We start from the raw sequence: 26,617 nt of genomic DNA, 5'->3' as shown, positions 1-26,617 counted from the left end.
TCTCCCGCAGCTCAGGTTGCAGCTTCTTTGGGGGGAAACCGTCACCTTTCCAGGGCCAGGAAGAGCCAGGGTCCCGAGTAGGGACCCCGGCAGGGCGCGGGGCGCGGGGCAGGGCACCTAAGCCTGGCAGCGCGGCCGCAGAGGGCGGGAGCCGGCTCGCCACGACCGGGACACGCGCAGAGTCCGCCGCGGCGGCCAGAGAGGGGCACCGCGCCGGGCAAGCTGAGCAAAGGTAAGCCGAGCGGTCCTTAAAGGGGCCGTCTGCCTTTACGCTGGAGATTTGGGCAGAATTCTCCAGCTGCCATAGGCGATGGGCGCTCGGCAGGCGCGCTTGCGTTTTATTTATTTTTTATTTTTTATTTATTTTTTTGGTGTGTGTGTGGGGTGAAGGATGCCCTGAGAAAGCCACTCCCAAGTTCCAGGTGCTGAGGCAGAACGCGTGCCCCGCGGGGACTCTGGATCCGGGACTCTCTTTGGCCCTGAGCGTCGGAACCCTACAAAAGCAAAAGTTCCCTCCAGGCACAAGCCAGACGCTAAGTGCTTTCCTTATGGGAAGGACAAGGGTCAGGAGTCCCGATAACGAAGGGATTCAGGAGAGTGTAGGGCCAGATTGCCACCTCGAAGGGCTTTCTGGGCTTTCGTGAACTTTCCAGCCCCACAGGCCGTGGGTGGTAGGCCAGAGACCTGGGGAAAACTGAGGACAGGTGAAGCCGCGAGCGCTGGCTGCGTGGTGAGGAGGATCGCTAGGGAACGTGTCTCTTCTCTTGGGCTAAGTCCAGAGAAGCAATGATCCTCCCCTCTTCGTCAGCTGTGAACAGCGGTTGATAGCGTGTGGGAAAGGAGGGTGGGTGGCTCGCTCTTCAAACGCATGGCTTGACTGCTCTGTTTGGAGGTCACAAACAGGACTCTGAAAATGGGGTGGTCAAAGGCTCTGTTCCACGCGGTTGGGGGACAGGCCCCTGATGGCTTTGGGATTGTTTTTCCTGTACTGAGGGGGTCAGCACCCCTCTAGGCTCTAGCGGCCTCATATATTTCTCTTAAGCTTTCCCAGGAGCAGGAGTAGAATTGTGGGATAGGGGCAGTCCTCAGAACCTGAGTTCTGGCTGCTGCCATCTGCCCCTCTTTGCCATCCCAGCTCAGCCTTGAGCAGTCTTCCCCAGCCTACCCAGCTGTGTTGTGTGGTCTGGGCCCCGTGGGTCGGGTCGCAAACACTACCAGCTGGCCCCCACCCTATCAGATGTGAAATTCAATGGAGTCACAGGGCCCACAGTGAGGTGGGATAGGTGGGGATCCAAATCCTTGCGTCTCAAGAACGCATGTCTTTGTCATGCCTTGGGTCTGGGATAGCTTCTGGGGTGTGGCCAACAGGCAGCTGTGCCTGTGGACTTGGGCTGCATCGGAGGCTCCCTCTGCCCCAGCTCCTGTCTCCAATCTCTGCAGTGTGCCAAGCAAGGTGTCATAATAATGTCATGATAGTTCATGAGTGTTATGATCACTAATGCACTAGCCAAGGAACAGACTGGGGGAGGGGCGGGTGAGAGTGATGTAACGGGTTCAATCCGGTCTACGTCTATCTGACCCCAAGCCCGTTCCCAACTCCTGCTCTTCCTGGGCTGGAATTCCCAGGGAGGAGAGGAGTAGTTCTCTAAGTAATCGGACTCCCCAGGCAGACTCAGCCTTTACCAGAGGGACAATAATCTGAGAAGAAGCAAGTCTGGGATTGTTTGGGGAGGGGATAGCTGCCCTGAGACCCAGAGGAAATGGGGCTGTGTTTCTCTACTAACCCTGTGTTCTCTGCTCCCAGGGGAAGAGGCCGCTCTTCATAGGGAAAAAGCCTGGCTTGGGTCTTCTGACTCCTACCTCACTCTAGCCTTCTCTTCTGCCCCCCTCTTCTTCCTCTTCCTCTTTCTCCTTCTCTCCCTCCTTCTCCTCCTCCTCTTCCCCCTCCTCTTCCTCCTCTTCCTCTTCTGATTCCATCTTTCCTTCTCTGAGTTTGGGACCTGAAGATGAGAAAGGATGGTCAAACCTAAGCCATTCCTAGAATCCTCCTATTGATTCTGTGGCTTCCAGCACACTCTCGAACTTGCTCAGTGTCCTGTGTGGAGAGGAGCTCCTGGTAGGGAGGGCTATTATTGTATAACACATGGAAACCGAAGTGATCATGTGGTGATGAGGACTGGGAAAGGCGATGTCCTAGTGATGCCCCAGGGCTGACTCTGGGTCGGAAGACCACGAAACCCCGGCAAGCCAAGGCCTTGGTTAGAAGTTTTCCCCCTTTTGGTTGGAGAGGAGAGTTCTCTATAAGAAATGGGTGGGTGGGTGGGTGGGTGGGCTGAATGGAAACGTCAGGAAAGGCCAGCAGTCTGTGCTAGGTACTAAGTCTTCTGGGTACTGGTGGGTCAGGTAGGCCTCAGGACTTTGGCAGGACCCTGCGCTTGGGGTAAGAGGACCCTTTCCTGGGACTTAATTATTTGCAGTCCTTGTTCTGCTCTGCTGTCCACGAGGGACTGGCTGGCTGAGTTCCAAACCTACCTGCTTAGCTCCACTCCTTTGGGAATAAGTCACATTTCTTTCCTTGGGCTGTGTGTCCCCCAGTAACCCTTTCTCTCCTCTTCCCTGGACCCTTCACCTTCGCTCTCTAGGCATTCGCCGCTGAGCTGGCACTTTCCCATCTCAGAGGGTAGGAACACACCAAGGTTAGCACTGGCTCCTACAGCTGAGTGTGCTCACGTGAGCACACACACACAGACCCAGAGGCTGTATATCACTATAGGGCTGGAGGCCAGGCCCAGCAGGCACTAGCCTGTGGCAGAGCATCAGGGGAAGGACAGAGGATCCCGGTGCATTTCAGCCTGGTCAGTCTGCTGGAGCCCTGTGCAGAGTGTTCCGAAGGCCCTGTCAGCTGAGGGGGTGGGATCGGGAGGCAGGGTCTGAGGTTTGGCTTTGAATTGAAAAGGGTCCCAGAGCTGCCTGGTAGCAAGCAGGACCCTGGTAAGTCAGGACACACTTCCAGGGAAGACACTGGCCCAAACTTTCTGGGTATGTACACCCTGGATATGCCATGCCCTCCTTTTGACTCAGGGTCTCTCCTCATTGTCCTGGTTGTCCTCAGAATGCAGGCCAGGCTGGCTTTGAACTTACAGAGATCCACTTGCCCTCTTCCTCCCAAATGCTAGGAGACTAAAGGCAAGTGCCATCATGCTGGGCTGACTCTTATTTATTTATTTATTTATTTATTTATTTATTTATTTTTAATTATGTGTGTTTAGGCCAGAGGTTGGTATTGTCAGATATCTTCTTATTCATGCTTATGGATATTTTGTTTTGTTTTGTTTTGTGTTTTAATCTTTCCTTGAGACAGAGGCTCTTGCTGAGCTTGGTCAGGCTAGCTGGCCAGCCACCTGTCCTTGTGTTCCCCTGTTTCTGCTGCCTATTAATGGGGTTACAGGGCTGCACTGACCTTTCAATAGATGCTGGGGATTTGAACTCATCCTCTCCCCACTCCCCCCACCCCACCCCCATTAGCTGATGTGTTCCTTGGGAACAGGCAAAGTGGGAAGAATGGCCCCAAATGGCTGGTTGACTTTTCTTTTTTTTTTTTTTTTTTTTTTTTAGATTTATTTATTGATTATATGTAAGTACACTGTAGCTGTCTTCAGACACTCCAGAAGAGGGAGTCAGATCTCGTTTCGGATGGTTGTGAGCCACCATGTGGTTGCTGGGATTTGAACCCTGGACCTTTGGAAGAGCAGTCGGGTGCTCTTACCCACTGAGCCATCTCACCAGCCCTGGTTGACTTTTCTTGTTCACTATTTACAAGCACATGTCTCCTGCTAGCCGCTGGTGGGGGCCGAGGCTCTGTGAGTATGTAACCCTGCCCCTGCCACTCAATAGCTGGTTGCCTTTGGGTCAGCAATTTGCTCCCCCCGCAAGCTTCAACTTCCCAAATTTAAAATGGTTCATGTGGTTTTGAGGATTGCAGTGAGGTCATGTCTCCCATAGGCCTTAGCTTCTTGCCTTACCTGATGTCATCATGGAGGGCCGATGGTGCATGGAGTCTTTTCTGACGGCAGGATCTCTGTAGTAGGGAGAAACAGAAGGGCTCCATCCCAGGGTAGGAGGAGAATTCTCTTACGGCATCCCTTGCCTCGCTCTGCCTTATCATCCCAGGAAATTCTGAGAAAGCTCCAGCGTGATTTCTGCCCATTCACTTTACGCCCACTCCCTCTCCAGTCTGGGGAGCCCCTTCCGCAGCCAAGCCTTCTTTCCTCTGGTCCCAGCCACCCAGCAAAACAAACTCTTGCAGGATGAGTAGACCTCGGCGACATAGCCATCCCTTACGCGTGCTGGTGGGACTCGCTGCCTGGAAGCGGGCGTGTGACTGGTACTGGAGAGCAGGGACTCCGGGCTAGGTGTGGCCTGCCAGGAGGTCACAGAGCCTCGCTCTTTGATCTAACTGCTATGCAGATGCCAGGATTCTGAGCTGATTCTCTCTCTCATGAGGCCTCATCTCCAGGCAAGGCAGCCAGAGGGGCTTTGTCTGGGACCCAGTGGCCCTGACACGGAACTGTTCATCAGAAGCTCACTTCCGGTCTCAGTTCTGCCTGTCACTCTGAGGAGCCTTGGCAGATGACTTTCTTTCTTAGTCCGATCTTCTTGCCTTGAGAAATAGAAGCAAGAGCAGGGATTTCTAAACCCCACCATGCTCTCGGAGGCCGCCATCTTTTGCCAGTGAGCTGTGTGGTGAGGCCCCAGGAGAGTCTTACCCTTGCAACCCTCTAAACTTCACTGCCCAGACACTTCTCCCGACTGAGGTCTGGATACCCAGTCCTTGCCATGGCTCAGAGGGGCAAAGCAAATCAAGGAGGCCTCATTCTTGAGTCATGTTGGAGGAGAAAAATACTACCAAAGAAGTGGGCGCAGGATTCCATGCTACATAAATACCAGATAGTCAAGGCAGGGACTGTGAGTTACGGCCCCTTCCGAATCTCACCTGCTTTTGAATGGTCTCTGAACTAGGAATGGTTTTGATTTTTATGTTTTGAGTCAGGGTCGTATGAATTCCCATGCTGGCCTGGAAGTCACTATATAGCCGAGGGTAACCTTGAAATTCTATTCCTCTCTTCTCTTAGCATATGTTACCATTTACAGTTTATGTAGTACTGGGATTGAACCCAGGGCCTTGCATGCTTGGCGAGAACTCTGCTTGCTGAACTACATCTGCAGGGCCTGTTTTGGCTTTTCAAGACAGCATCATGCTATATGACCCTGCCTGACCTGGAACTTGCTGTGTAGACCAGGTTGGCCTTGAACCTGAGGCGATTCTCCAGTCTCTCAATTACAAGTACTAAAATTATAGGCATGGACTACCACTCAAGACCTAGGAGTAGTTTTTAATATATATTTTCAAGTGATTGGAGAAAAACTCAAAGGAAGAGAATAGTATTTTATGGCACTTAAATTTGTAATCTTAGTGCCTTTAAATCAAGGTTTTCTAGAACACAACACTCTCTTTCCTTCATGAGGGGGGCATCGCCTTCCCACGGGCCTGGCAAGAGTGGTTGGTTGACTGACTTCCTATAGGAAGGAAAAATCTTGCTGACCCTTGCTCAAAGTAATTACCCTGTTCCCTGGGCCTTCTCTAAATCATTCTGGAATCTCAAGCTAAAAATACTCTTTTATTTACAAAGAGGTATTGCTGCCTTCCTACTAGGTAAGCGGCAAGTGGTCATTATGGAGACATCAGAAGATGCAGATGGGAAGAAATGAAAACCGCCCATAGCTCTAGCGGCCAGGTGACCACTGCTGGCATTCTGACCCTTTGCCTGCCTTTATATATATCTGCCATGATGGTGTTTATACGTGCGTGTCTGGGTGGAGTCTGTACGCTGACAGGCAGCTTCCCCGGATTGTACCCAGCTGCCCTTTTCACATACCCTCATGCTGGACTCGTGAGAGGCATTCAGCCAGTGGTTCCTGGTTGATAGCTGGACCTGCATGCTGAGGCCCAGGGCTCAGAGGGCCCGGAGCTGTGGGTCTGAGAGTCACCAGCACGGGGGTTGTGGTTTCCACCCCAGGAAAGGATGAGATCACCCAGGATATTTGTTGTAGGAGGGAAGAGCAAAGAGCCAAAGAGGGAACTTGGGGTGTGCTGCCTCAGGGGCAGGTGAGGAAGTAGGTTCACTAAATATGGGAGTGGGGGGAGGAGAGGAAGGAGGGGAAGAGACCCAGGAGGTTGGATTCTTATTGAGGCCGAGCAGTGAGTCTAAGGCACACATCAAGGGAGAGGCCTGGAGCTAGCCATGTGCTCATGAGGCCAGTGAGCAGAAAGGAGCCCTCGAGGGGCCTGTGCCCTGGCTGCTGAGTGACACAGACAGGGATATTTAGAGAACAGAGGAAGAGCTGGGACTGCCCAGAGGCTCTCCAGAGCGGGCATGGAGGAGCAGGAAACGGGCCCAGGCCAGGGTGGTCACCTGGGCCAGCACCGAGGGGAGGCTATGTGGAGGTCGAGAAGGAGAGAGGGTAGGGAAATTACCCAAAGCCTGGGCTAGCCAGTGGGGCCTCCTGGGGTTGGTGGGAGGGGCAAGCTGTTGTTTCAGGCCAGCCACTCTGATGGGAACGAGGGAGATTAGACGAGAGTGACCCTCAGAATGTGGCTAGGGGTTAGTGTAGGCCAGGCTGGTGGGAGCGGAGAATAAACAGGACTGCGGTTGTTAAAAGAAGGCAGGAAATTCCCCTTATATACACACCCCCTGTTTGTGGGACTCTGAGGTCTCCTGGGACACTAGTGTTTAAAGGCCCCTTTCTTGCTAAAGTTAGGCATGGAGACAAAGTGTGAGATGTGATGGGCTACCAAGGGGCACTAAAGGCCACTGAACTTGGCGTCCTCTGTTTCTGATGTTTGTTGTGAAGACGGTGGTGGTACTGTTCTTTTAGAATTTACAGAAAACCCCGGATAAGGTTGCAGAATTCAGATTTTCAAGACATAATTTTATGTATATGGTGTTTTGCCTGCATATGGTGTGTATGTCTGTGTGGGGTTATCAGATCTTCTGAAACTGGAGTTATAGTCAGGTGTTAGCTGCCATGTGGGTGCTGGGAATTGAACCCAGGTCCTCTGGAAGAGCAGCCAGTGCTCATTAACCAATGAGCCATCTCTCCAGCTCCCCTGCCCCCTTTTTAAAAGATTTATTTATTTTATATGAGTACACTGTAGCTGCCTTCAGACACACCAGAAGAGGGCGTCAGATCCCATTACAGATGGTTGCAAGTCACCAAGTGGCTGCTGGGAACTGAACTCAGGTCCTCTGGAAGAGGAGTCAGTGCTCTTAACCCAGGAGCCATCTCTCCAGCCATGATTAGGTGTGTTTTGAGGACGCAGTGTGATGTTGCGTTACAACATATATGTCAAATAACGATCGAGTCTGGGGATTAGCACTGCTTTGCAGTGGGAACACCTTGCAGAGCCTTAGTCCGCTCTCGTCTCCGTACTGTGCGCAACAGCAGGATTTACCTGTCTCAATCCAACTCTGTCCCATTGGTTCTCCTTTCTCCTGTAATCCCCCTGCCCCAGTCCCCAACACCCACCATTCTATTTTCCCCTCGGTAAGAGCAGCTTCCTGTTTGCCTCTGTGTCTACCTTACTCCACCGACCATAAGCACATCCATTTGCACAGACGGCAAGATTTCCTCCTTAACAGTTGAATAGCAATCCCAGTTTTAAAATCCATTCCTGCGTCCTGGGCATTCGGCTGTTGTATTTCCTAGATGAAGAGAGTAATGGTGTGGTAGAGTGGCTCTGCAGACAGATTTCCCTCCCTTCGGGTATGTACACCCCACAATGAGAGATTGCTGGGTCACAGATTTGGGGAGTCTTTTGGGTGAAGTCAAAGAGGCCCTTTAAGGTGGACTGCAAGAGGAGCAGGAGAGGAAGAAGAGAGCTTTAAGTGGAAGCAGAGGTTGTGGGTGGTGGGGGCTGGACCTGCCCTGCTCCTGCTGGTGCTCCTGCTGGTGCTCCTGCTCCTCCTCCTCCTGCCCCTGCTCCTCCTCCTCCTTTTCCTGTGCTTCCTCCTCCTGTTCCTGCGCCTCCTCTTTCTCTTGCTCCCCCTGCTCCTCCTCCTGCTCATTCTGCTCCTGCCCCTGTTCCTCCTCCTCCTGCTCCTGCCCCTGTTCCTCCTCCTCCTGCTCCTCCTGCTCCTCCTGCTCCTGCCCCTGTTCCTCCTCCTGCTCCTTCTCCTCCTGCTCCTCCTGCCCCTGTTCCTCCTCCTCCTGCTCCTGTCCCTGTTCCTCCTCCTCCTGCTCTTGCTCCTCCTGCTCCTCCTGCTCCTCCTCCTGCTCCTCCTCCTGCTCCTCCTCCTGCTCCTTCTCCTGCTCCTCCTCCCACTCCTGCTTCTGCTCTTCCTGCTCCTGCTCTTCCTCTTGTGTTCCTCCTCCTGCTCCTGCTCCTCCTCCTGCTCCTGGCCCTGCTCCTCCTCCTTCTGCCCCTGTGCTTGCCCCTGCTCCCGATCATATACTCCCTGCTTCTCAACGAAACGGCACTTTAGTTGAGAGTTTGGGAATGGGGAAGATTGAGGAAGGCCCTGTCAGCCCAGATGGAGAGTCTTTTCTGTCTACCAGACCCAGAACCGACAGAGGAGAGGGCACTATATCCTACCTCTTTACTAGCAAACACAATCTCCTTGAAAATTACAGGCAGGCCCTAACCGACTACCCCCTCCCGTGCCTCTCCCCAAAGACAAAGCTATTAGATTCTATATGTGCAGAGGTCCCTGAGCCCCAAGAAGCCAGAGGGTGCAGAGTGGACACAGGAGGGTTGATGTACTAACCACATGGAGGGCCAGCAATGGGGTCTCAGCGAGCCAGGAGGGGCCATCTGTAGGGGTTGGAGTCAGGTCTGTGCCCAGTGGAGCACCTGCCCTTTGAGCCTCTGGTATAGTCTGCCTGTAAGTGACAGGAATCCTGGGAGAGGCCCCAGGACAGTGCCAGCCCCATCCCACGGCCCTGGAGATTGCCAGATACGTTTGTTTCTTCTCACTGCTCACCCTCCTTAGGATGCTTCTACGTGTGACTTCCTGTGAGAATTTCTGCTGGCCAGGAAGTTGTCCCTTCCACCCCACCCTCCCTCCCATCCCCGCTGCAACTGATGCAGATGAGGAGGGCCAGGGCATAATGGAGCCCTTGAGCCAACCTTTGCATGTTCACAGGTGGCTCTGGACAGACCATGGTCGTGGAGGAATGCCACGGGTAGACCCAGCCTTTGTGTGCGCACAGGCAAACAAGGAACGAAGAAGCAGACAGCTACTGAGCAGGGTCAGGTGTTCTGCCAGCACATCACAGTGCTATGTCTGGGGACACTACAGTCCCAGGCTGGAGATGTCAGGGGCGCTGTGGGGAGAGGTCACACTCGACCTCTGGAGGATGAGTAGCTAGCTCTCCTTTGGTACCTGGTCTGCCTGTCACTGCAATCCAGACCCCTCTTAAGCCAAAGAGAGTCGAGAAAGATAGTCCAGTGTTGGGGATTGGGGGGGAGCTGTACAGCTTATGCTAGGGTACCCAAGGAGAGAGCAGGGCCCGATCCTCCTCCTGTGCTCACTGAAGCTGGCCTGACCAAGGAGAAGGTAAAGCTAGAAATAGGTCTCCAGCTGCCTGAAAGAGATAGGAAGGGCACTAGCAGCCGGGCGGTGGTGGCGCATGCCTTTAATCCCAGCACTCGGGAGGCAGAGGCAGGCAGATTTCTGAGTTCGAGGCCAGCTTGGTCTACAAAGTGAGTTCCAGGACAGCCAGGGCTATACAGAGAAACCCTGTCTTGAAAAACAAACAAACAAACAAACAAACAAAAACCAAAAACAAGAGGAAGGGCACTAGCCCTTGACTCCCTGTGGTGAAAGATTCTGGAGCTCACAGTTGGCCATGGTACAGTCTAAAAGTTGTGTATATCTAAGAAGAAAAGCTTCGAGCCGTGAGTCTGTGGCTCAGAGGGCTTCTCAGCCACCTGTTTATTCCTCCTGCGGAGCTGCCAAGTCTGGGCGCTGCGGTGTGTGAGGCAGAAGGAGAAACAATAACTAAGGCCCTGTTCCTGTCCTGAAGGATAGATAGCATGCCTGGTTCTGTGTGTCTGCAGGCTGCTCTGATGGCGGCAGGAAAGCGCCTCTCACTCTACCTGGGGGACAGAGGTGTGTGCTTGTGTATCCCTTCCCCAGGTGGCGGCACCAAGGGGGGACATGAGGAAGGACATTCCAGAAGGGCGGTGTGTGCAGAGCAATGGAGCGTGGGTATGGCAAGCATAGTCAACCGAATAGGACTCTTCCGGAAGGCCTGAGAGCTGACTCTCAAAGGACAAGAGGGCTGGCCGGGCATGGTAGCACACACCTTTGATCCCAGCACGCAGGAGGCAGAGGCAGGACTCTGTGAGTTCAAAGCCAGCCTAGTCTACATGGTGAGCCCCACAATGACACAGAGAGACCCTGTCTCAAAAACACCACTGAAAGAAAAAGGGGAAGAGGAGGAGATGGGAGGCAGACACCAGTGGCCTGTGTACTGGGCCCTGGAGTTTGTGCTTCCTGTGAGGGCCATGATTACTTGAGGGATTGCTAGCATGTCAGGGTGTCATGTTGGAAGCAGGCTGAGGTTGGGCATAGGTGCCCATCACAGTTGGATTAGAGGCTAGGCGTTACCTCTGCTTCCAGGCAAGACTAAGACATGGGTGCCTTCCAGGCTGCCCTGCCAGTGTGCTCTTTGACCCGGATGGAGAACTTTGATGAGTAAGGCTCACAGCATGTGACTCTTACCATAGATCTTTCTGGCTATAATGAAATGTTGTACACCCTTGACCACTAACCTACATCCCAGCACCAAAACCAAACAAAAGATGCTGCAAGGGCCCAGAGCCCAACACGTAGCCTCCTGACCTGGCTTCCTGTAGGTTTTGCCCAGTTTGGCCCCAGAAGGCTTTCTCCTGCTTCCTGCATTCCAGAATCTGTAGGAATGTTCTCTGAGTTCAGTCACTGTCCACAGCATCTGTTCTTTGGCAGCGTGACTTTGGGCCTGTCTGTCCTCCTCGGTTCTGGCCACCCTGAAGGCCCCAGGCCTACAGCCCTTCTGACATCCAGCTGGGACAGGGTGTCAGTGCTGCTGTTGCCCCAGGCAGCAAGGGTAGCCAACATCCCTGTGCCTCATCCTCCAGCAGGGTCAGGTGGCAGGGTGGAGGCTATGGGATCTGCCCATTTCCAGAAGTACAGCTTTCCCTGAAGGTGAATGCGTTTGAGGCTCTGTTTATGACGTCTGCAAACTTGGTCAGCTGTTGCCTCTAGTTCTTGAAAATTCCCCCAAGGCACACAGTGGCTAAGTGCCTGAGATAGGGGCAGAATGGGAAAGCAGAGGGTATCAGGAAATCCCCAGTTGTTGGTCTGCCTTTGGAACTGAGGGTCAAACCTTCTTGGACTTCAGAAAGTGGGCAGCCCCGAATTAGACCTTTTAGCCTCTGGCTGTAGACCAAGACTCATGCCAGAACAGCCCCCCTCCCCAATGCTGTGAATGGAGTAGGTGTTCACACATGCTGCTGTATGGCACCTACACAGTACAGGAACCACAGTGCCTTGGTGTGAGGACAAGTACTAAATTAGGCCCCACCTGAATGCAGAGCATCCAGCTGTTCTGGGCCTGAAGTTGACAAACCTGAAGACCCAAGAGACCCAAAGTATATGCATGAATCCCATTGGAGGGATCATGGCACAGTGGGACAGGAGGTCAGTCAGTCAGGTCCAAATCCTGACAGTGCCTGGTGCAAGCTGGGTAACTGCAGTCACTTTCAGGTAGGAGGCCTTAGGGTGCCTGGAAGGAGTTTGCTGAGAGGATTCTCAGGGCTGGCCTCCGAAGTTATGAAGTGACATTTGCCCCTGCCTTTGGCTCCTTCTAGTGCCCTGTGTGTTCTGACAATCATCTCAGCCTCCATGTTCTTCAGGAAAGGGTTCAGGACACGGATAGACAGTATCTGCGGTGGTCCTGGGCTGCGGGACAACAGGCCAGTGGGGAGAGGCAGCGGGCGGGGCTGTGTTGCGCCGTAGCAGGAGCCACCACCATGGGCTATGCTGATGCTACATGTGTGATGTCAACTCGGGCTCAGAGGTCATCTGATGCCGAAACTAAACGGCTCCCTCCAACCCCTGGTCTTCCCACCCTAATCCAAGTTACCAGGACTCCTACACCCACCAGGGACTGCTCCGTGCTTCTGACTGCCAGGCTGCATGTCCTTGACTGCTTTCCTACCCCTATATAAAGCCTCCTCTCTCAGCAATGACTTCCCTCCTTTACTGCTGCCATGTTGGTCCCAGTCCTCTGCCTTTCACTTGGGTCTCTACAGGAGCTGCCTGCCGGGGCTGCTTGCCCACATACAGTCTGTTATTAACACGGAAGTCAGAGAGAGTTCATTCAGACATCAGTGGGAATCTTGCCACTCATCTGCTCCCATCCTCCTGGATGCCGAGATTCTCCACACAGCTTGCTCTGCATTCCCTCTACCCTACTCTGACCCCAGACTCTCGCTCTCTAGCACTCAGTTCTGCCTCAGGTCCTTTGCATCTGCTCTTCTCCCACTGACCTGCCCCCTCCACATTCTACCCTGAGCATCTGCAGTCTTACCTTCTTAGGGAACTCTTTTTAATACGTTTCTTTTTATTTTATATGCATTGGTGTTTTTGCCTGCATGTATGTCTGTGTGGGGTTACCAGCTCCCCTAGAACTGGAGTTGTGAACTGCTATGTTGGTACCGGGAATTGAACCCATGTCCTCTGGAAGGGCGGCCAGTGCTCTAACCACTGGAGCATCTCTCCAGCCTCATTTCTAATCACCCTGTTTAAACTCATACCTCTTCTGCTCTCTGTCCTTCCTACTGGGTTCTCCTCTACTGTACCTGTTGGCATCTACAATCCTGCCCATTTTACTGGCTGTACATCCATCAAAAGGTACAAGGCCAGGCTGGAGTGTGGCTCAGTGGCAGAATGCCTGACTACCTGTTGATTGAGGGAGGAAAAATCATTTGCAACCTAGGTCTCAGGGAAGGGGACAGGACTGGGGAGGACCTCAGCTAGAAGTGGGGAGCGATGTCACTGTGATGGGCACGACACCCCAGAAATTGCTACCTCAATTTGAGCAGGTCGATCCCTTCTTGTAGTCTGTGGGTGCTAACTAAAGCGCTCCATAAACACCATTTTCCTCCTCGCTGGCTCCCCACTGGCCTCAGAGTCTGGCCTTTCTTGTGTTCTCATGGTGCACAGTGGCCTAGCAAGGCCTCTCTTTCCCTCAGGCCTGGCTCCTCCTTCCTTTCCCTGTGACACCCTTGTCTCCGGCACCAACAGGAAGTGCTGGCAGCTGCTGTGTGCCTAGGAGATAAGGAGGTTTTACCTGGGCCAGAGGTAGGAGGCAGGTTGACTAGGGTCTGCCTACCCAGTCTACCGCTCTCTTGAGGGGCCTCCGCTGTGACCTCCCCTATGACACCCTGCTGGGTGGCACCCCTACACCACACTTCTCTTTCCCTGGCACCAGTTGCACGGGACAGACCCAGATGGCTCTTTGGCCTGGGGACAAAGGCCACACTGTGCCTGGCCCTGGGCGGGCCTCAGGCTGGGTCACACTGAGCCTTTCTGTCCCTTTCTGTTGGGGATGAGGGGCAGACAGCACCAAGGTGACAGGCCTTTTTCCTGTCTCCCTTCCCCCTCAGCCCCCAAATCTGAGGAGTTGATTCTCCCAAGGCAACAGTGACAGAGCATCTTGTATCAGAGCATCTTGTGTCTTGAGCTGGGAAAACAACAAACCATTCACTGCCCTGGGTGCCCTGTCACACCCAAGACCCCACTGTGTTCAATGCTCTAATTGTCCCCAGCAGAGAGAAGTAGGCACTCTCTGCTCTGGTCACCATTCCTGCTGCCTGTGTTCATGTCACCATCAGGAAGTCTATCCTTACGTCTAACCTCCATTCCTCATGCTGTAGTGACAGCCATTTCCTCTTGGCTGCTTCTCCAGCAGAGAGAACAGCTGGTTGCTGTTGCTGTGCAGTAGCCCTGCTCTCTGCTCAGGTCAAGCCTTGAGCCTAAGAGCCTGGGTCCCGTTCTGCATTTCCAGCTTTTCCTCTTTGTTCCATCCCCCACTCCGTCATAGGCCAGCTATTGGCTCTTTGCTCCTAACTGACCCTAGAGCAGATGGGATTTTGGCTTGGTCCTTGTCTTGAAGAAGTCATCCACCCGGAACAAAAGCCTGGGTATAAATCATGGCAGCTACTGGGAGATCCCTGAGCCAGAAATCCATCACACAATCCCATAAGCCCACCCCATAGGATGACTGTAGGGAGAGCTTTTTAAAGACGGCTCTGGTTCCTCCTGGTAGAGCTGAAGCCACGAGCAGCCAAGTGCATGTGTCCCCTGCCTCCACTAGAATGACCTTAGCCATGTGCCCCATGTCCCTTCAGCTATGGTCCACACACACACACACACACACACACACACACACACACACACACACATACAGAGTTCCCCTTGGCTTACTCCTAGAGTGTAAATATGTTCTCCAGCCAGAGCAGGTCCACTTTTATGGGACTCCTGCCACGGTATCTGTCTCCTTCCTGTATCCTCTGCAGGTCTGGGGGTTCCCCTCCTAACCCAGATGACAGTTTGGAAGGATGAGCTGACAGTTAGCCCTCACCTGAACACCTGAACCCCAGATCCTGCCAACCATGTCTCTACATGCCGGCTATTGGAGACACTGTCTTAAAAATATATCTTCTGCCTGTCTTGGAGGAACAAGCCTGTAATCGTAGCCCTGGAGAGATTGAGGCAGGAAGACTGGAAATTCAAAGCTAGCCAGGGCTACATCAAAATACCCATTGCCAAAGGAGAATGGGCTGGAACCATGGCTCCATGGCCGAGGGTGTTTGCTGTTTCCAGAGGACCTGAGTCCTCTGCCTAGAGTCCATATCAGACATCTCACTGATGCCTGTAACTCCAGGTCCAGAGGATCCACCTCCCCTTTCTGGCCCCGAGGAGTGCCTGCATGCATGTCACATATACATATATACACAGGTATACTTACAAACACATATACATGTATTTTTTTTTAATCTTAATAGTGAGGAGAAGGTGGCATTTTCCTTGAAAGGCCCTAGGTTCAGTCCCAAGCGTTATCCCAGGCCCCAGTCCCAGAAGCTGGTGGTTTGGATTTTTTTTTTTCTGATGTTTCTGGTCATCCTGCCATTCAGCACACCTGGACAACAATGGACATGTACCCAGAGTGATCGCATCCTCCGGTCTTGCTGGGAATGAGAGTTACCAGGCAGGGTGTGACAAGTCTTCTTGTCACTGGGCCCATCTGTCCCCGTTGCCTCCTTAGAGCCTCTGTGGGTCCTTTCAGCTAGATGCCACACACAGGGCAGGTAACAATGTGGCTGTCTTCTGGGAGCCTTCTCCCAGAGTTCTGCAGAGAGCAGGCTGAGGCTGTTAGAAGAAATGAAAAGAGTAGGACTCCAGGGGGAACCCAGGTAGGCAAGGCAAGGAAGCTGGGGAGAGCCTGCAGCAGAGTGCCATCGTTAACCTGAGTTCCTTGGGAACAGGGGTCTTGGTTAGTTACTGTAACCTCGTGTCTGGCACCGTGCTGTACACAGGAGATGCTCCATCAGCCGTGTGCCGAACTGACTTGGACTGCAGGCTGCTCAGCAGAGGAGGGCTCAGCTGGCAGGGCAGATCAGAGCCTTCTGCTTGGAAAGGCCCAGGCCTGGGTCAGGAGAGCCTGAGGGCCCAGCTCAGTGGTGGTAGGGGCAGCCGGGAGGGTGGAGTGCCAGGGAGCGGACCTTTTCAAGGCTCATAGAGGATGGAGGATACGATCATTAGGCAAAGCAAACATGTTACTGACCCATAATCCTTTAAACCAGGAGGATTCAGGAGGGGCCTGGTTGCCTTGGCAACTGGGTGCTAGCCAGCTGCAGGCCTGAGCATCCTCCAGAAGTGGCTTATAAGTAGGCCCAGGGAGGAGTACAGGTGGCCCCTCCTAAACAGGGTTAGCCTTCTTAGTGCCTTCCTGGCTAGGATGGGGAGGTCAAAGGGTTATGTAGCCTCTGATTCCTGAAGCCCCACTGTAGGTGAAGGCTTTGTGGGGCCCAGCAGGATGGAGATATGGTTTCGAGAGAGAGCCTATGAAGCAGGTGGAGAGGAGCCTATAGGAAAAAGCACGGTGGTTCATGCCTTTAATCCCAGCATTCAGGAGGCTGAGGCAAGTGGATCTCTCTAAGTTCTAAGCCAGCCTGGTCTAAATAATGAGTTCCAAGCCAGGCAGAGATACGCAGTGAGACAATCTCAGAATAGAGCTAGAGGAGGAGGAGTGGGAGGGAGAAAGAGAGAGAGAGAGAGAGAGAGAGAGAGAGAGAGAGAGAGAGAGAGAGAGAGAGAACAAAGGGTCTACCTGTGGAGAATAGCATGCAGGGGGCCTTGAACAGGGCAGCTCCTGCCCCACTGTGTTCTCAGCCCAGGGAATCCAGGCCTGCTCAAAGGACTGAGGCAACAGAGGGCCCAGCAGCACAGGTTTCCCCTTTCCTGGGCTGGCTGAGTTTCCCACGCTGTCCTTGACTTGCACATTGCATCTGGAGCAGAGGTAGAGATGGGCCATGCATTTACTGTCCTTTGATCTTCTTCCTAAGGATCCAGGATGAGCCAGAGAGGGGATGTTCTGGTATCAGTAAAAGGGATCGTGGAGTTTGAAACCTGCTGACAGGTGGCCAGCAGCCACCAGCCAGTTAGGCTCCTTCAGAAAGAGCAGAGATGGCCCGAGGGCCATGCAGTTCAGATATCCTGCCCCAGAGATGTCTAGACCTCCTGCCCCTGGAGGCTGAATGTCTGAAGTGGCCCCTTGCAAACCTGTATCTATAGCCATTGATGCTGTGATGCAGGGGAGGGAATGTTCATAGTCAGAAGATAGCGGAGACTCACTGGAGAAAGGAACAGGGTTAGATCTTGCAATCACAGAGCTGTGGCTCTGGACATAGTGACCTAAGCATGCCCTGTGCAGAGCCTGGCTCCCATGGGTCCAGACTGTCTACATTGCCCTCTTCTCTCCTCTCTGTCCCAGGACCCATCTTGGACCCCTGCTGATCATGAACAAGATGAAGAACTTCAAGCGAAGGCTTTCCCTGTCCGTGCCCCGCCCAGAGACCATTGAGGAGTCGTTGGCTGAGTTCACTGAGCAGTTCAACCAACTCCACACTCAGACGAATGAGAGTGAGGGTCAGGCCACCTAGCTCTTTTCCACCCAGGTTCCCTGTGACCCTGATGACTAGCTGACATTGGGAAGAAGGGGTGGGGGTGCTCTGGGCTGTTCACATACTCTGAGTGGGAGGTAGGGACTGACACTTGTCCCACTCAGACATGCCACTCAGTCTTGTGGGCTGTCACCAGGCGCTTTCTCCCCCACAGATGGCACAGATGAGCCTGAGCAGCTGTCTCCTGGCATGCAGTATCAACAACGGCAGAACCAGCGCCGATTCTCCATGGAGGTGAGGGTGCCCCTCCCGGGCTCCATGGGTCACACACATCCACAGCAGTAAACCTAGCAGGGTGGTTGCGGTAGAGCCTGCCACTGGGGGGCTCAAACCGGTGCAGCTTATGGTGGGGATTCAGTGAGAATATATGTCAAGTGCTAAAACATTCTTGGTTAGACAATTGACTGTTTTTATAGCCCACATACCCGTGCCAAGAATAGAAAAAAAAAAAACAAAACTGTGCTTACAAAATTACATTGTGATGGCATGAGATTTATTTATGTTCTACTGTGGCCCAGAGAGGGGAAGGAACCTTCTAAAGGTCACGTAGTAATCCTTGCAGGTTCACAAATGTACACCCCTCAGGTAACTGTGAGCCTGAGGTCACGGCCTGTGGCTTAGCCTTCCTTATATGGACAGATAGATCCAGAATGAGAGGCAAGGACCTTCTGGGGCCAACATGATGTTCCCATCCCATCTCTGCCACCTCAGGACCTCAACAAGAGGCTCTCTCTGCCCATGGACATCCGCCTACCCCAGGAATTCCTGCAGAAGCTACAGCTGGAGAACCCAGGGCTGCCCAAGCCTCTCACCCGCATGTCCCGCCGTGCCTCCCTGGTGAGTCTAAGGGTGTGAGACACCAGTATGGCCTTCTTCATGCCAGCTGAAGCCTACAGTGGTTTCCAGAAAGATTCCGATGCCTCTGGCGCCACCTGCTGGCCCCCTGAGGGTTTTAATAAGAGGTCTCTCTAAGTCAATGCATGGAGCCAAGTAGCCCCCAAATCCCCTGGGAGCCCCAGGGTCTCCCTAGTTAAGGCCAATAAATCAGTGTTGGGACTCATGTCTGTACTCCCAGGATTCTTTGGGAGGCTGTTGCAGGAGTGTTAAGAATTCAAGGCTTGGGACTGGAGAGATGGCTCAGCGGTTAAGAGCACTGACTACTCTTCCAGAGGTCCTGAGTTCAAATCCCAGCAACCACATGATGGCTCACAACCATCTGTAAAGGGATCTGGTGTTTCTGAAGACAGCTACAGTGTACTCATATAAATAAAATAAATAAAATAAAAAAAATAATTCAAGGCTTGAGCTGGAGAGATGGCTCAGCGGTTAGGGGCACTGACTGCACTTCTAGAGGTACTGAGTTCAAATCCCAGCAACCACATGGTGGCTTACAACCATCTGTTAAGAATTCAAGGTTTACCTGGGCTATGTAATTCCTGGCTAGCCTAGGGTACGCTGTAAGACAGTCTCAAACAAACAAAACAAAACCAGGAGTATCTGGATAGGGTTCAGGTTGTGTTTCACTATGCAGAGATGTGGTTCGAGGTTCTCCCTGGCCTCACCATCATGGACGTAAGCATGGTCACCCCCGGAATAGCCACTGTGTGTGTCCACAAGTTCACTGGTGGGAACAAGGTCTAGAGAGCAGCTAGACTTCCTTACCAGTGATCTTTGATGGATAGGCAGTCGCTACTCTGTGTCCAGCGCCTTGGAGAACATTGATGAGGGAAACATTGTCCTGACTAATGAGAAAAAAACAAAAACAAAAACCTCAAACCTCCCCAAAGGAGGGAACCCCCCCCCCAGCTATGGTCATCTCTTCCTGCTAGAAGGCCACACAGTATATTATATAGCACATATATGTTATATAATGCTTAATAAAAGTGAAAGACCTCCCAAATAAAACAAAACAACAAACAAAAAGCCAACCACAAAGAAACAAAAGACCCACTGACACCCCCCACCTCATCCCCAGACTTTAGGTACCAGCTGCCCATTAGAAGCGTCTAGCTCTGGCAAGTGGGTCTCAGCTCTATTTTGTTACGACACGTCTTATCCTGAGCTAGACGAGATGAACTGATGACTAGGGAACTGGGCTCTGAAGTGGATCCCCACATAGTAGAGGGTGACAGGTGCGCTACAGAGGAGCTAGCAACCTGAGCAAGAGAGCCCAGCAGGCAGGCAGGCAGGTGGGCGGCGGACAGGCTGGGCAGCTCAGTGTACTCATATCTCGGAGGAGGGGGCCCCCATTTTCAGAGGATCTTCAGCATTCACAAAGATGAAGGGAGAGGAGAAAAAGAAGGGTTTGAAGCTGTCCTTGCTTGAGCTGTTAGCCTTGGTTCCTCTCTGTACGATGGGGGTGTCTCACTTCCTTCACATTGACTAGGAAGGTCTGCTGGGGCTTTGAATCTCACCGTCTCCTGTGTCTCCTTCCCAGTCAGATATCGGCTTTGGGAAACTGGAAACATATGTGAAACTGGACAAACTGGGGGAGGTAAGAGACCGACATTGCTCTCTCTGGCAGCAGGTAGGATGGTTTTGACTCTGTTCTGCCCCACCCCCACCCCACCCATACCTCCTGGTTCATGGTGTCACACTACCTGCCCAAGCAGCCTGCCTAGCTTCCAGAGCTGTTGTTAGATGCCCTATGCCCTGCTCTTGAGGACAGAGATCTCTGCACAGGATCTAGTCTTTCTCCCCCCTTTCAAGTAGCTATGGTTTGGATTTGAATCCTATGTCTTCCACTTGCTTGCTCCATGACCTTAGCATGTCCCGTGCTCTCTCTCTCTCTCTTCATGCCTCAGTTTCATTCTCTGTCAAAGGATGAAAATAACTACTGTTGGGGGTACGGAGGGGTACCAGGAGAAGCTTATGTATGGTTCTTAGAGCCTGGCACACAGCAAGGACACTGTTATTAAACTGCTTTGGTGTCCTGTGTCAGAGTTGGTGGCCTGGAGTGGGTATATGTTTGAGACGGGAAAGTGGCTACATCACCATAACCTAAGAGCAAGGCAGAGTTCTGCTAAGAGAGAGGTGGCAGCATGGGAACAGAGGGACAAACGCAGTCCGTTCCAGCCAGGGACTCGATAGGGACACTTCAAGAGAAAGCAGACTTTGGAGCAAACAGAATCTGAACAGAGGGCACCCAGCTTGAATCCTAGCCCAAGCTAGGATGTAAGAGGTGGGGCTGGGAGGGAGCGTGTGAATAGGATGATCTGGGGCTGACCAGGGATTCCCCTGTTGCAGGGTACCTATGCCACCGTCTTCAAGGGACGCAGCAAGCTGACAGAGAACCTCGTGGCCCTGAAGGAGATCCGGCTGGAACATGAGGAAGGGGCACCCTGCACTGCTATTCGAGAGGGTAAAATGTCTGGGTCTGCACCCAGGGCCTCTGGGACAAGGGGCTCAGCAGCCTGCACCTGGTGGGAGCCTGGGTGGAGGGCCATTGCTGGCCCCAGGAAGGGATAGTGGGAGGTACTGGTGGGCCTGGGAACCCAAGTGGTCCTGTCTCCCCAGTGTCTCTGCTGAAGGACCTGAAACACGCCAATATTGTGACCCTGCATGACCTCATTCACACAGATCGGTCCCTCACCCTGGTGTTTGAGTACCTGGTGAGCTGGACTGGGGCTCACCCCTGTGGGTGGGTGAAGTGGGGTGGGGAGGAGAGGGAGTGAGGGAGTGGGAGGGATGGGCCAAGGGAAGGACCCAAGCCTTTGTTTGCCAATTAAGTTCTCATGCGGAAGTGGGCCAAGGGTTCAGGGCCAGGGCACTGTGCCACAGCAGGCATGGGCCCAGACAGGACAGGGCTTCCTTTCAGCCTGAGCCTGGACCACCAGCCAGGCAGAGGACAGGCCTGAACCTGTCTGTCTGTTCCAGGACAGTGACCTGAAACAGTACCTAGACCACTGTGGGAATCTCATGAACATGCACAATGTCAAGGTGAGGGGCCTGCCTGCGGAGACCTTCTCATGGCAGCCATCTGCCATAGAGCCCAGTTTGGGACGCTCCCCTTGTCACCGACTGCTGAGGTCACTCGGGAGCCTCAAATGCAGGGAAGAGGAAAGGGTCAGTGTAGAAGCCATCTGAGCACTCCAGCCAAGAACACAGACTTACCGTCCTCTTTTGTCTAGCTGTGGATACAGAGCCCTCTCTAGCTGAATACCAAGCCTGAGTTTACCTGCCAGAGGGAAGAGAGGCTTCTGAGAAGCTCTGTGTGTGTGTGTGTGTGTGTGTGTGTGTGTGTGTATGGCCAGTTCTGGTACCTAAAGACCAAGCACACATACATCCCCACCTATGGGACCCTTTCTCTGCTCTCCCACCTCACGTCTTAGGGACTGCTCCAGCCTCTTCTCACTCACGGCCTCCTCTCCATCCCTGAACTCTGCCCCCATATGTGATTCTCTGGTGTCTACAGGTCCTCGGGCGGCCTACAGGGTGGGCCTTCAGGGTGGGCGACAGAATCAGGGAGCCTTCCTAGAGACTTGTTCTGGTCCCCGTTCCTCTCCAGCCTGAGACAGAGGCGTAGGGTCTCCCACATGGGACCTAGTCCCACTAAGCTGCTCATTCGTCCTCTCTCGGCCAGATATTCATGTTCCAGCTGCTCCGAGGTCTGGCCTACTGCCACCACCGCAAGATCCTGCACCGGGACCTGAAGCCCCAGAACCTACTCATCAATGAGAGGGGCGAGCTGAAGCTGGCCGACTTTGGTGAGGCTGATGCCAGGGTCAGGGTAAGGGTTGGCAGGTGGGTCTGACCCCTGGGTTGCACAGCCTCCTCAGCGTGCAGGGATGCTGGGGGATGTCTGAGTATAGGACCTTTCAGGACCCTTTAGCGGAGGTCTAGTAACATGTCTGTTCCTAGGCCTGGCCCGGGCCAAATCAGTGCCTACAAAGACTTATTCCAATGAGGTGGTGACCCTCTGGTACAGGCCCCCAGATGTGCTGCTGGGATCCACCGAGTACTCCACCCCCATTGACATGTGGTGAGTGAGCTGCAGACAGGAGTGAACCAGGCCGTCCGCACCCTTAGGCTTCACGTCTCCCTGATGTACTGCTGTTAGCAAATGAAGTCTGAAATATATCAGGTTCTCCAAGCTTATAGAGCCTCTAACGCTATAATTCTGAGATGGTTCCCAGGGGGTGGAGGTGGGAATTACCAGAGGGTAGATGGATGAGTCCTCCCCTGGAACATCTTGGAAGGGGACATGGTATTTTATTGTTAAAATGTACGATTTGGTGTAAAATGAAAACCAGCTCAACTTTAAAGTCAGCACAAGTGTCTGGCTGAGCCCAAGGCTCCTCGGAGACTGAGAGTATTGAATCTTTTCCTGCCTAGCAGTTAAGGGGACGCAGGCTTCACAAAGAGGGTCTGTAGTGGGGGTCGGGTTGGTTTTACAAGCCTTTCAAGCCCCATTGGACCCCTCACATAGCAGCCTTAGGAGGCGTGCCTGCGCTTCCTGGCCTCAGTGTTGCCCTTACTTCCGCAGGGGCGTGGGCTGCATCCTCTATGAGATGGCCACCGGCAAGCCCCTCTTCCCGGGCTCTACTGTCAAGGAGGAGTTGCACCTCATCTTCCGTCTCCTAGGTTAGTTTCTTTCTGTACGCTCCACCTCGCCACCAGGGGGCGCTAGAACTCTGTCTACCCAGAAGCACCCAGGTGAGGGGCCTGCTAGCTTTGACTACTCTGCTTTCTTCTTCAATGTTGCTCCCTCGCCATATCGGCCTCGGCCCTTCACTTATACTTCTTATCCGGTCCCACGTTCTCTAGGGACACCTACAGAAGAGTCGTGGCCGGGTGTGACGTCCATCTCTGAGTTTCGAGCCTACAACTTCCCCCGATACCTACCACAGCCGCTGCTCAGCCACGCCCCCAGGTAGTCCCTTGCCAGGCCCCTTGCTCCCCACTGTGATCTCCGTCCCAGAGGCAAGGGTCCCCAGCCTGCCCCTGGCTGTGCCTGTGCCAGCACCTCCTCCTTGCAGGTTGGATACTGAAGGCATCAACCTCCTGAGCAGCCTCCTCCTGGTGAGTTTCCTCCCATCCTACCCTGGGAGCGATAACGAATGAAAGTCATGTAGTTCAGACACCGCCTGTGACTCCAAAGCACTAGGTTCTGTGTTTGGTACCCAAGGCCTGGTTGGGCATTTCCAGGGGACAGAAGGTTCAGTTTTCTCAACTTCCTATCGAATATCAGTTCATCCTTTAGAAGATGCTGGGGATGGCGCAGTGTCTACCTAGGAGCAAGCACAGGCTAAAGGGCAGTTAGTGGTGCCATATACAAATAGAGTTGATACTTGGAGGGTGATCGCCATGGCCTTTCATGTATGTTAAGCTCTGGTGTCTAAACCCTGGTATCCTAAGGCCTGCGACTGCATGGTTTGAGTTAGACAGGAGCTTCTTCCTCCTCAGCCTTCTACCTTAGCACAGGAGTCCCATTTTCTAGAAGGTTCTCCACCAGGGCCCAAGAGCCTACCTACCCTGTGCCTTTCAGTATGAATCCAAGAGTCGCATGTCAGCAGAGGCGGCCCTAAATCACCCCTACTTCCAGTCTCTCGGAGACCGAGTACATCAGCTCCATGACAGTAAGTGTCCAAGGGACCAGCCAGAAGCAGGGACGGAGGCAGCCAGCATGAGTGGGAGCTATAACAGAGCCTGGAGCCTTGGGTCCAGCTGAGTGTCTTGGGCACATGTCTTCCCCCTTCAGTTCCCATTTGGAGCTAAGGGGGTGGATCCCACCTGACATGGTAGATCTTCCCAGGCGGGTGTTGACTGGAGAGTGCCTGGGCTTTGTGGGGATGCTAAGTATGGGAGTGTGGTTCCACCCAAGCCTCTCCCACCCTCTTCTCTTGCCTAGCTGCCTCCATCTTCTCCCTGAAGGAGATCCAACTCCAAAAGGACCCAGGCTATCGTGGCCTAGCCTTCCAGCACCCAGGTAGGGCCACATGCCCCCACCCCATATCCTTTCCTAGAGGCAGCCAAGTAGACCACCTTTCCCCAGTGGAGACTCTTCTTTGAGAAAGAGATGGGCCTAGAGTCTGCCCTCCGGATGGGAAGTCAACACCCCCTCCCCACATAGGGAGGTTCCTCCCCCACCCAGTCCCACCCAGATGGAACACAGCCTTTCACAGTAGTCCTGGCAAGGGCAGGCCTTGTCCCTGGTGTGCTCTCCGTGAAGATCCTGAGCTCCTGGCCAGTCCAGACTTTGTCCCTAGCACAACACTTCCAATGCATTGTCTCGTGTAGTTTTTAAAACATCCTGTGGGGTTGGCACCACACATGTTCTCCACTGCATTGAACCTGAGACCCCCTAGAGGGTAAGTCACACTTCCAGGAAGCTCACAAGCCACAGAGATGCTACCTGAGCTCACTGGATCAGAGCACGTGAAGGACAGGTGTCCCTTCAATCCCTTCCCCATTCCTCCATTGTCTCCTGGCCCCCTCCATTTTCCAGGGCGAGGGAAGAGCCGGCGGCAGAGCATCTTCTGAACCACGCTCACCCTGCTGCACCTTGAGGGATGAGAGGCCACATGGAACAAGAACTCAGGAAGTATATGGGGCCTGTGTGGCCATCAGAGGGCTGAACAATGAATGCCTGTGGCCAGTCTGGAGGGCCACTCGGCAGCCCTGTTGGTAGCATTTGCTTCCTTCCCTTGCTTGCCACACAGCTCTGTGGTGGCCTCTACCCGGACACCATTCCCCTTGTCACCCACTGTGGGATGGGGCATGAGCCACTTCCCCGAGGGGAAGTGAGGGTCAGGGAGGTCCCTGGGACCCTTTCCCAATGGAAGTGCAGGAGAATGTGGGGGGCCCTGGCCCTGCCGACTCATCGGCTTGACAAACCCCCTTCTTATTCCTTGGACCCTGACTTCATCTTCTTCCCCTCTAAGAACGAGGAATATGGCACCTGACCTGGGACCCTGGAATTGTTCCCACGGGTGTGCTGACCCCACCCAAAGGCAGACATTCCTGGAGCATCAGAAAAAAGTAGTACCTCCTCTTGTCACCACCCCCACGATGCTATTGTCCCCTCCTTGCCAGAAGCCCTGTACCCTTTGGCTTGACCCAAGGCTAAAAAGCACCAGCATGCTGCCCATGTCCAGCTGCATCCGGAAGTGTTCTGGTACCCCAAGATGTACTCCTACAGCCTCAGCCAGCCCCTGCCCATCCCCCCAGTCTGGAAAGGGTTGCCTTAAACTGGCAGGTGGTAGAGTGCACTCTGTCCTTGGAACTCAGACCTAGCACCTATGTCCTTCTTCCCTAAGCCACTCCTATGGGTGTTATCATTCCTGAGGGCTGATAAGACAACCCTGTCTCAGGGTCCTGAGGCTGGCACCCAGATAGGCAAGGTCACCCTGACACTGGTACCAGGGTAACCTTGGCTCTTTAGGGCTGGTTCAGCCTCCTCCTCAACCCCCCACCCCACCTCCTTCCCAGCCCTGTCCACCTGACCCTGGCACCGGCCTCCACAGAGAGGGTGGGAAGGGCATCCGCACTGCAGCCTAAGCTGGAGAGAGGTGAGACTGCAGCAGGTTTGATCCTGAGAGCCTTATCCTATATCCCTAGAGAAGGCACCCTTCCTCTCTGTACTCCTCTCATGGTCTAGGGTCTCCCCAACATTTGGCTGAACTTGAAGGGCAAAGGCCAAGGGGAGGTCAAGCCCCAATGCCTGTCCTAACCCCTGGGAGCCTGGGTTCTCCCTAACCCCCTTTCCCACTGACTGTGAATGTCATGACTCAGAGCAAAGACAGAGAATATATTTAATTCATGTTGTACAAAAAGCAGTGAGCCGTCTCATTCAGAAAAGGAGCCTGATAGGACAATGCCAGAGACAGAGGACTTTGGGTGTCTGGGTTTGCTGACACATACATATGACCCATTAAAGAGAGTCTGGTCTCTGCACATCTCTGCACCGGCCCTGGTATGGGGCTAAGGGGATCCTGGTACCCTCCATGCTATACCTGAGGTCATATCAACTCTGGTAAAGGGTACCCAGGGTCATGGGTAAAACAGGAAATGCCTGGGCATCTGTGTCCTGCCCTTGGAACAGGGTGTGCCTGTGGTGACCAATGAGGATAACCCAGAGAGAATCCTGAGGAGGGACGTGGGTTCTGGTCTCCATGGATCGCTCTGCTTTGCCAAAACTACGTGGCTCCTTGGGGTGGGAGGGGCACAGAGATGCAGAGAGGGCTGGGCCAGGTTAAGTGATGTATACCTTTAATCTCAGCACAAAGGAAGCAGAGACCAGTGGGGCTCTCTCTCTCTCTGTCTCTTTCTCTCTCTCTCTCTCCTGCCTATCTGTCTCTATGTGTGTTTGTCTGTGTCTGTCTC

The 26,617-nt window shown here is 53.5% G+C and overlaps 1 protein-coding gene across 3 annotated transcripts; it reads left to right on the top strand.

Moving 5' to 3' along the window:
* On the top strand, positions 1 to 26,067 carry Cdk18 (cyclin dependent kinase 18). 3 transcript variants are annotated; one of them, XM_021163431.3, is made up of 16 exons: positions 1 to 232; positions 17,104 to 17,252; positions 17,448 to 17,527; positions 18,005 to 18,130; positions 19,731 to 19,787; positions 20,540 to 20,654; positions 20,810 to 20,904; positions 21,170 to 21,232; positions 21,876 to 21,999; positions 22,154 to 22,274; positions 22,779 to 22,876; positions 23,060 to 23,165; positions 23,272 to 23,314; positions 23,781 to 23,871; positions 24,144 to 24,221; positions 24,741 to 26,067. In XM_021163431.3, exons 2-16 carry the CDS (start codon positions 17,129 to 17,131, stop codon positions 24,773 to 24,775), a joined length of 1,356 nt encoding a protein of 451 aa, XP_021019090.1. In that variant the 5' UTR covers positions 1 to 232; positions 17,104 to 17,128; the 3' UTR covers positions 24,776 to 26,067. The 3 variants fall into 3 exon arrangements, with proteins under 3 accessions (XP_021019090.1, XP_021019087.1, XP_085697068.1); XM_021163428.3 differs by having other exon boundaries at positions 17,104 to 17,258; XM_085840942.1 differs by lacking the exon at positions 1 to 232 and adding an exon at positions 3,841 to 3,860 and having other exon boundaries at positions 17,104 to 17,258.
* The last annotated feature ends 550 nt before the right edge of the window (positions 26,068 to 26,617 follow it).

The sequence above is a fragment of the Mus caroli genome, unplaced genomic scaffold (assembly GCF_978045245.1).
Source record: "Mus caroli unplaced genomic scaffold, Mus_caroli_1 scaffold_1, whole genome shotgun sequence".
NCBI classification, from domain to species: Eukaryota; Metazoa; Chordata; class Mammalia; order Rodentia; family Muridae; genus Mus; species Mus caroli.
The sequence above is the reverse complement of the archived record's forward strand: the minus strand, read 5'-3'. Positions and strand labels throughout refer to the sequence as shown.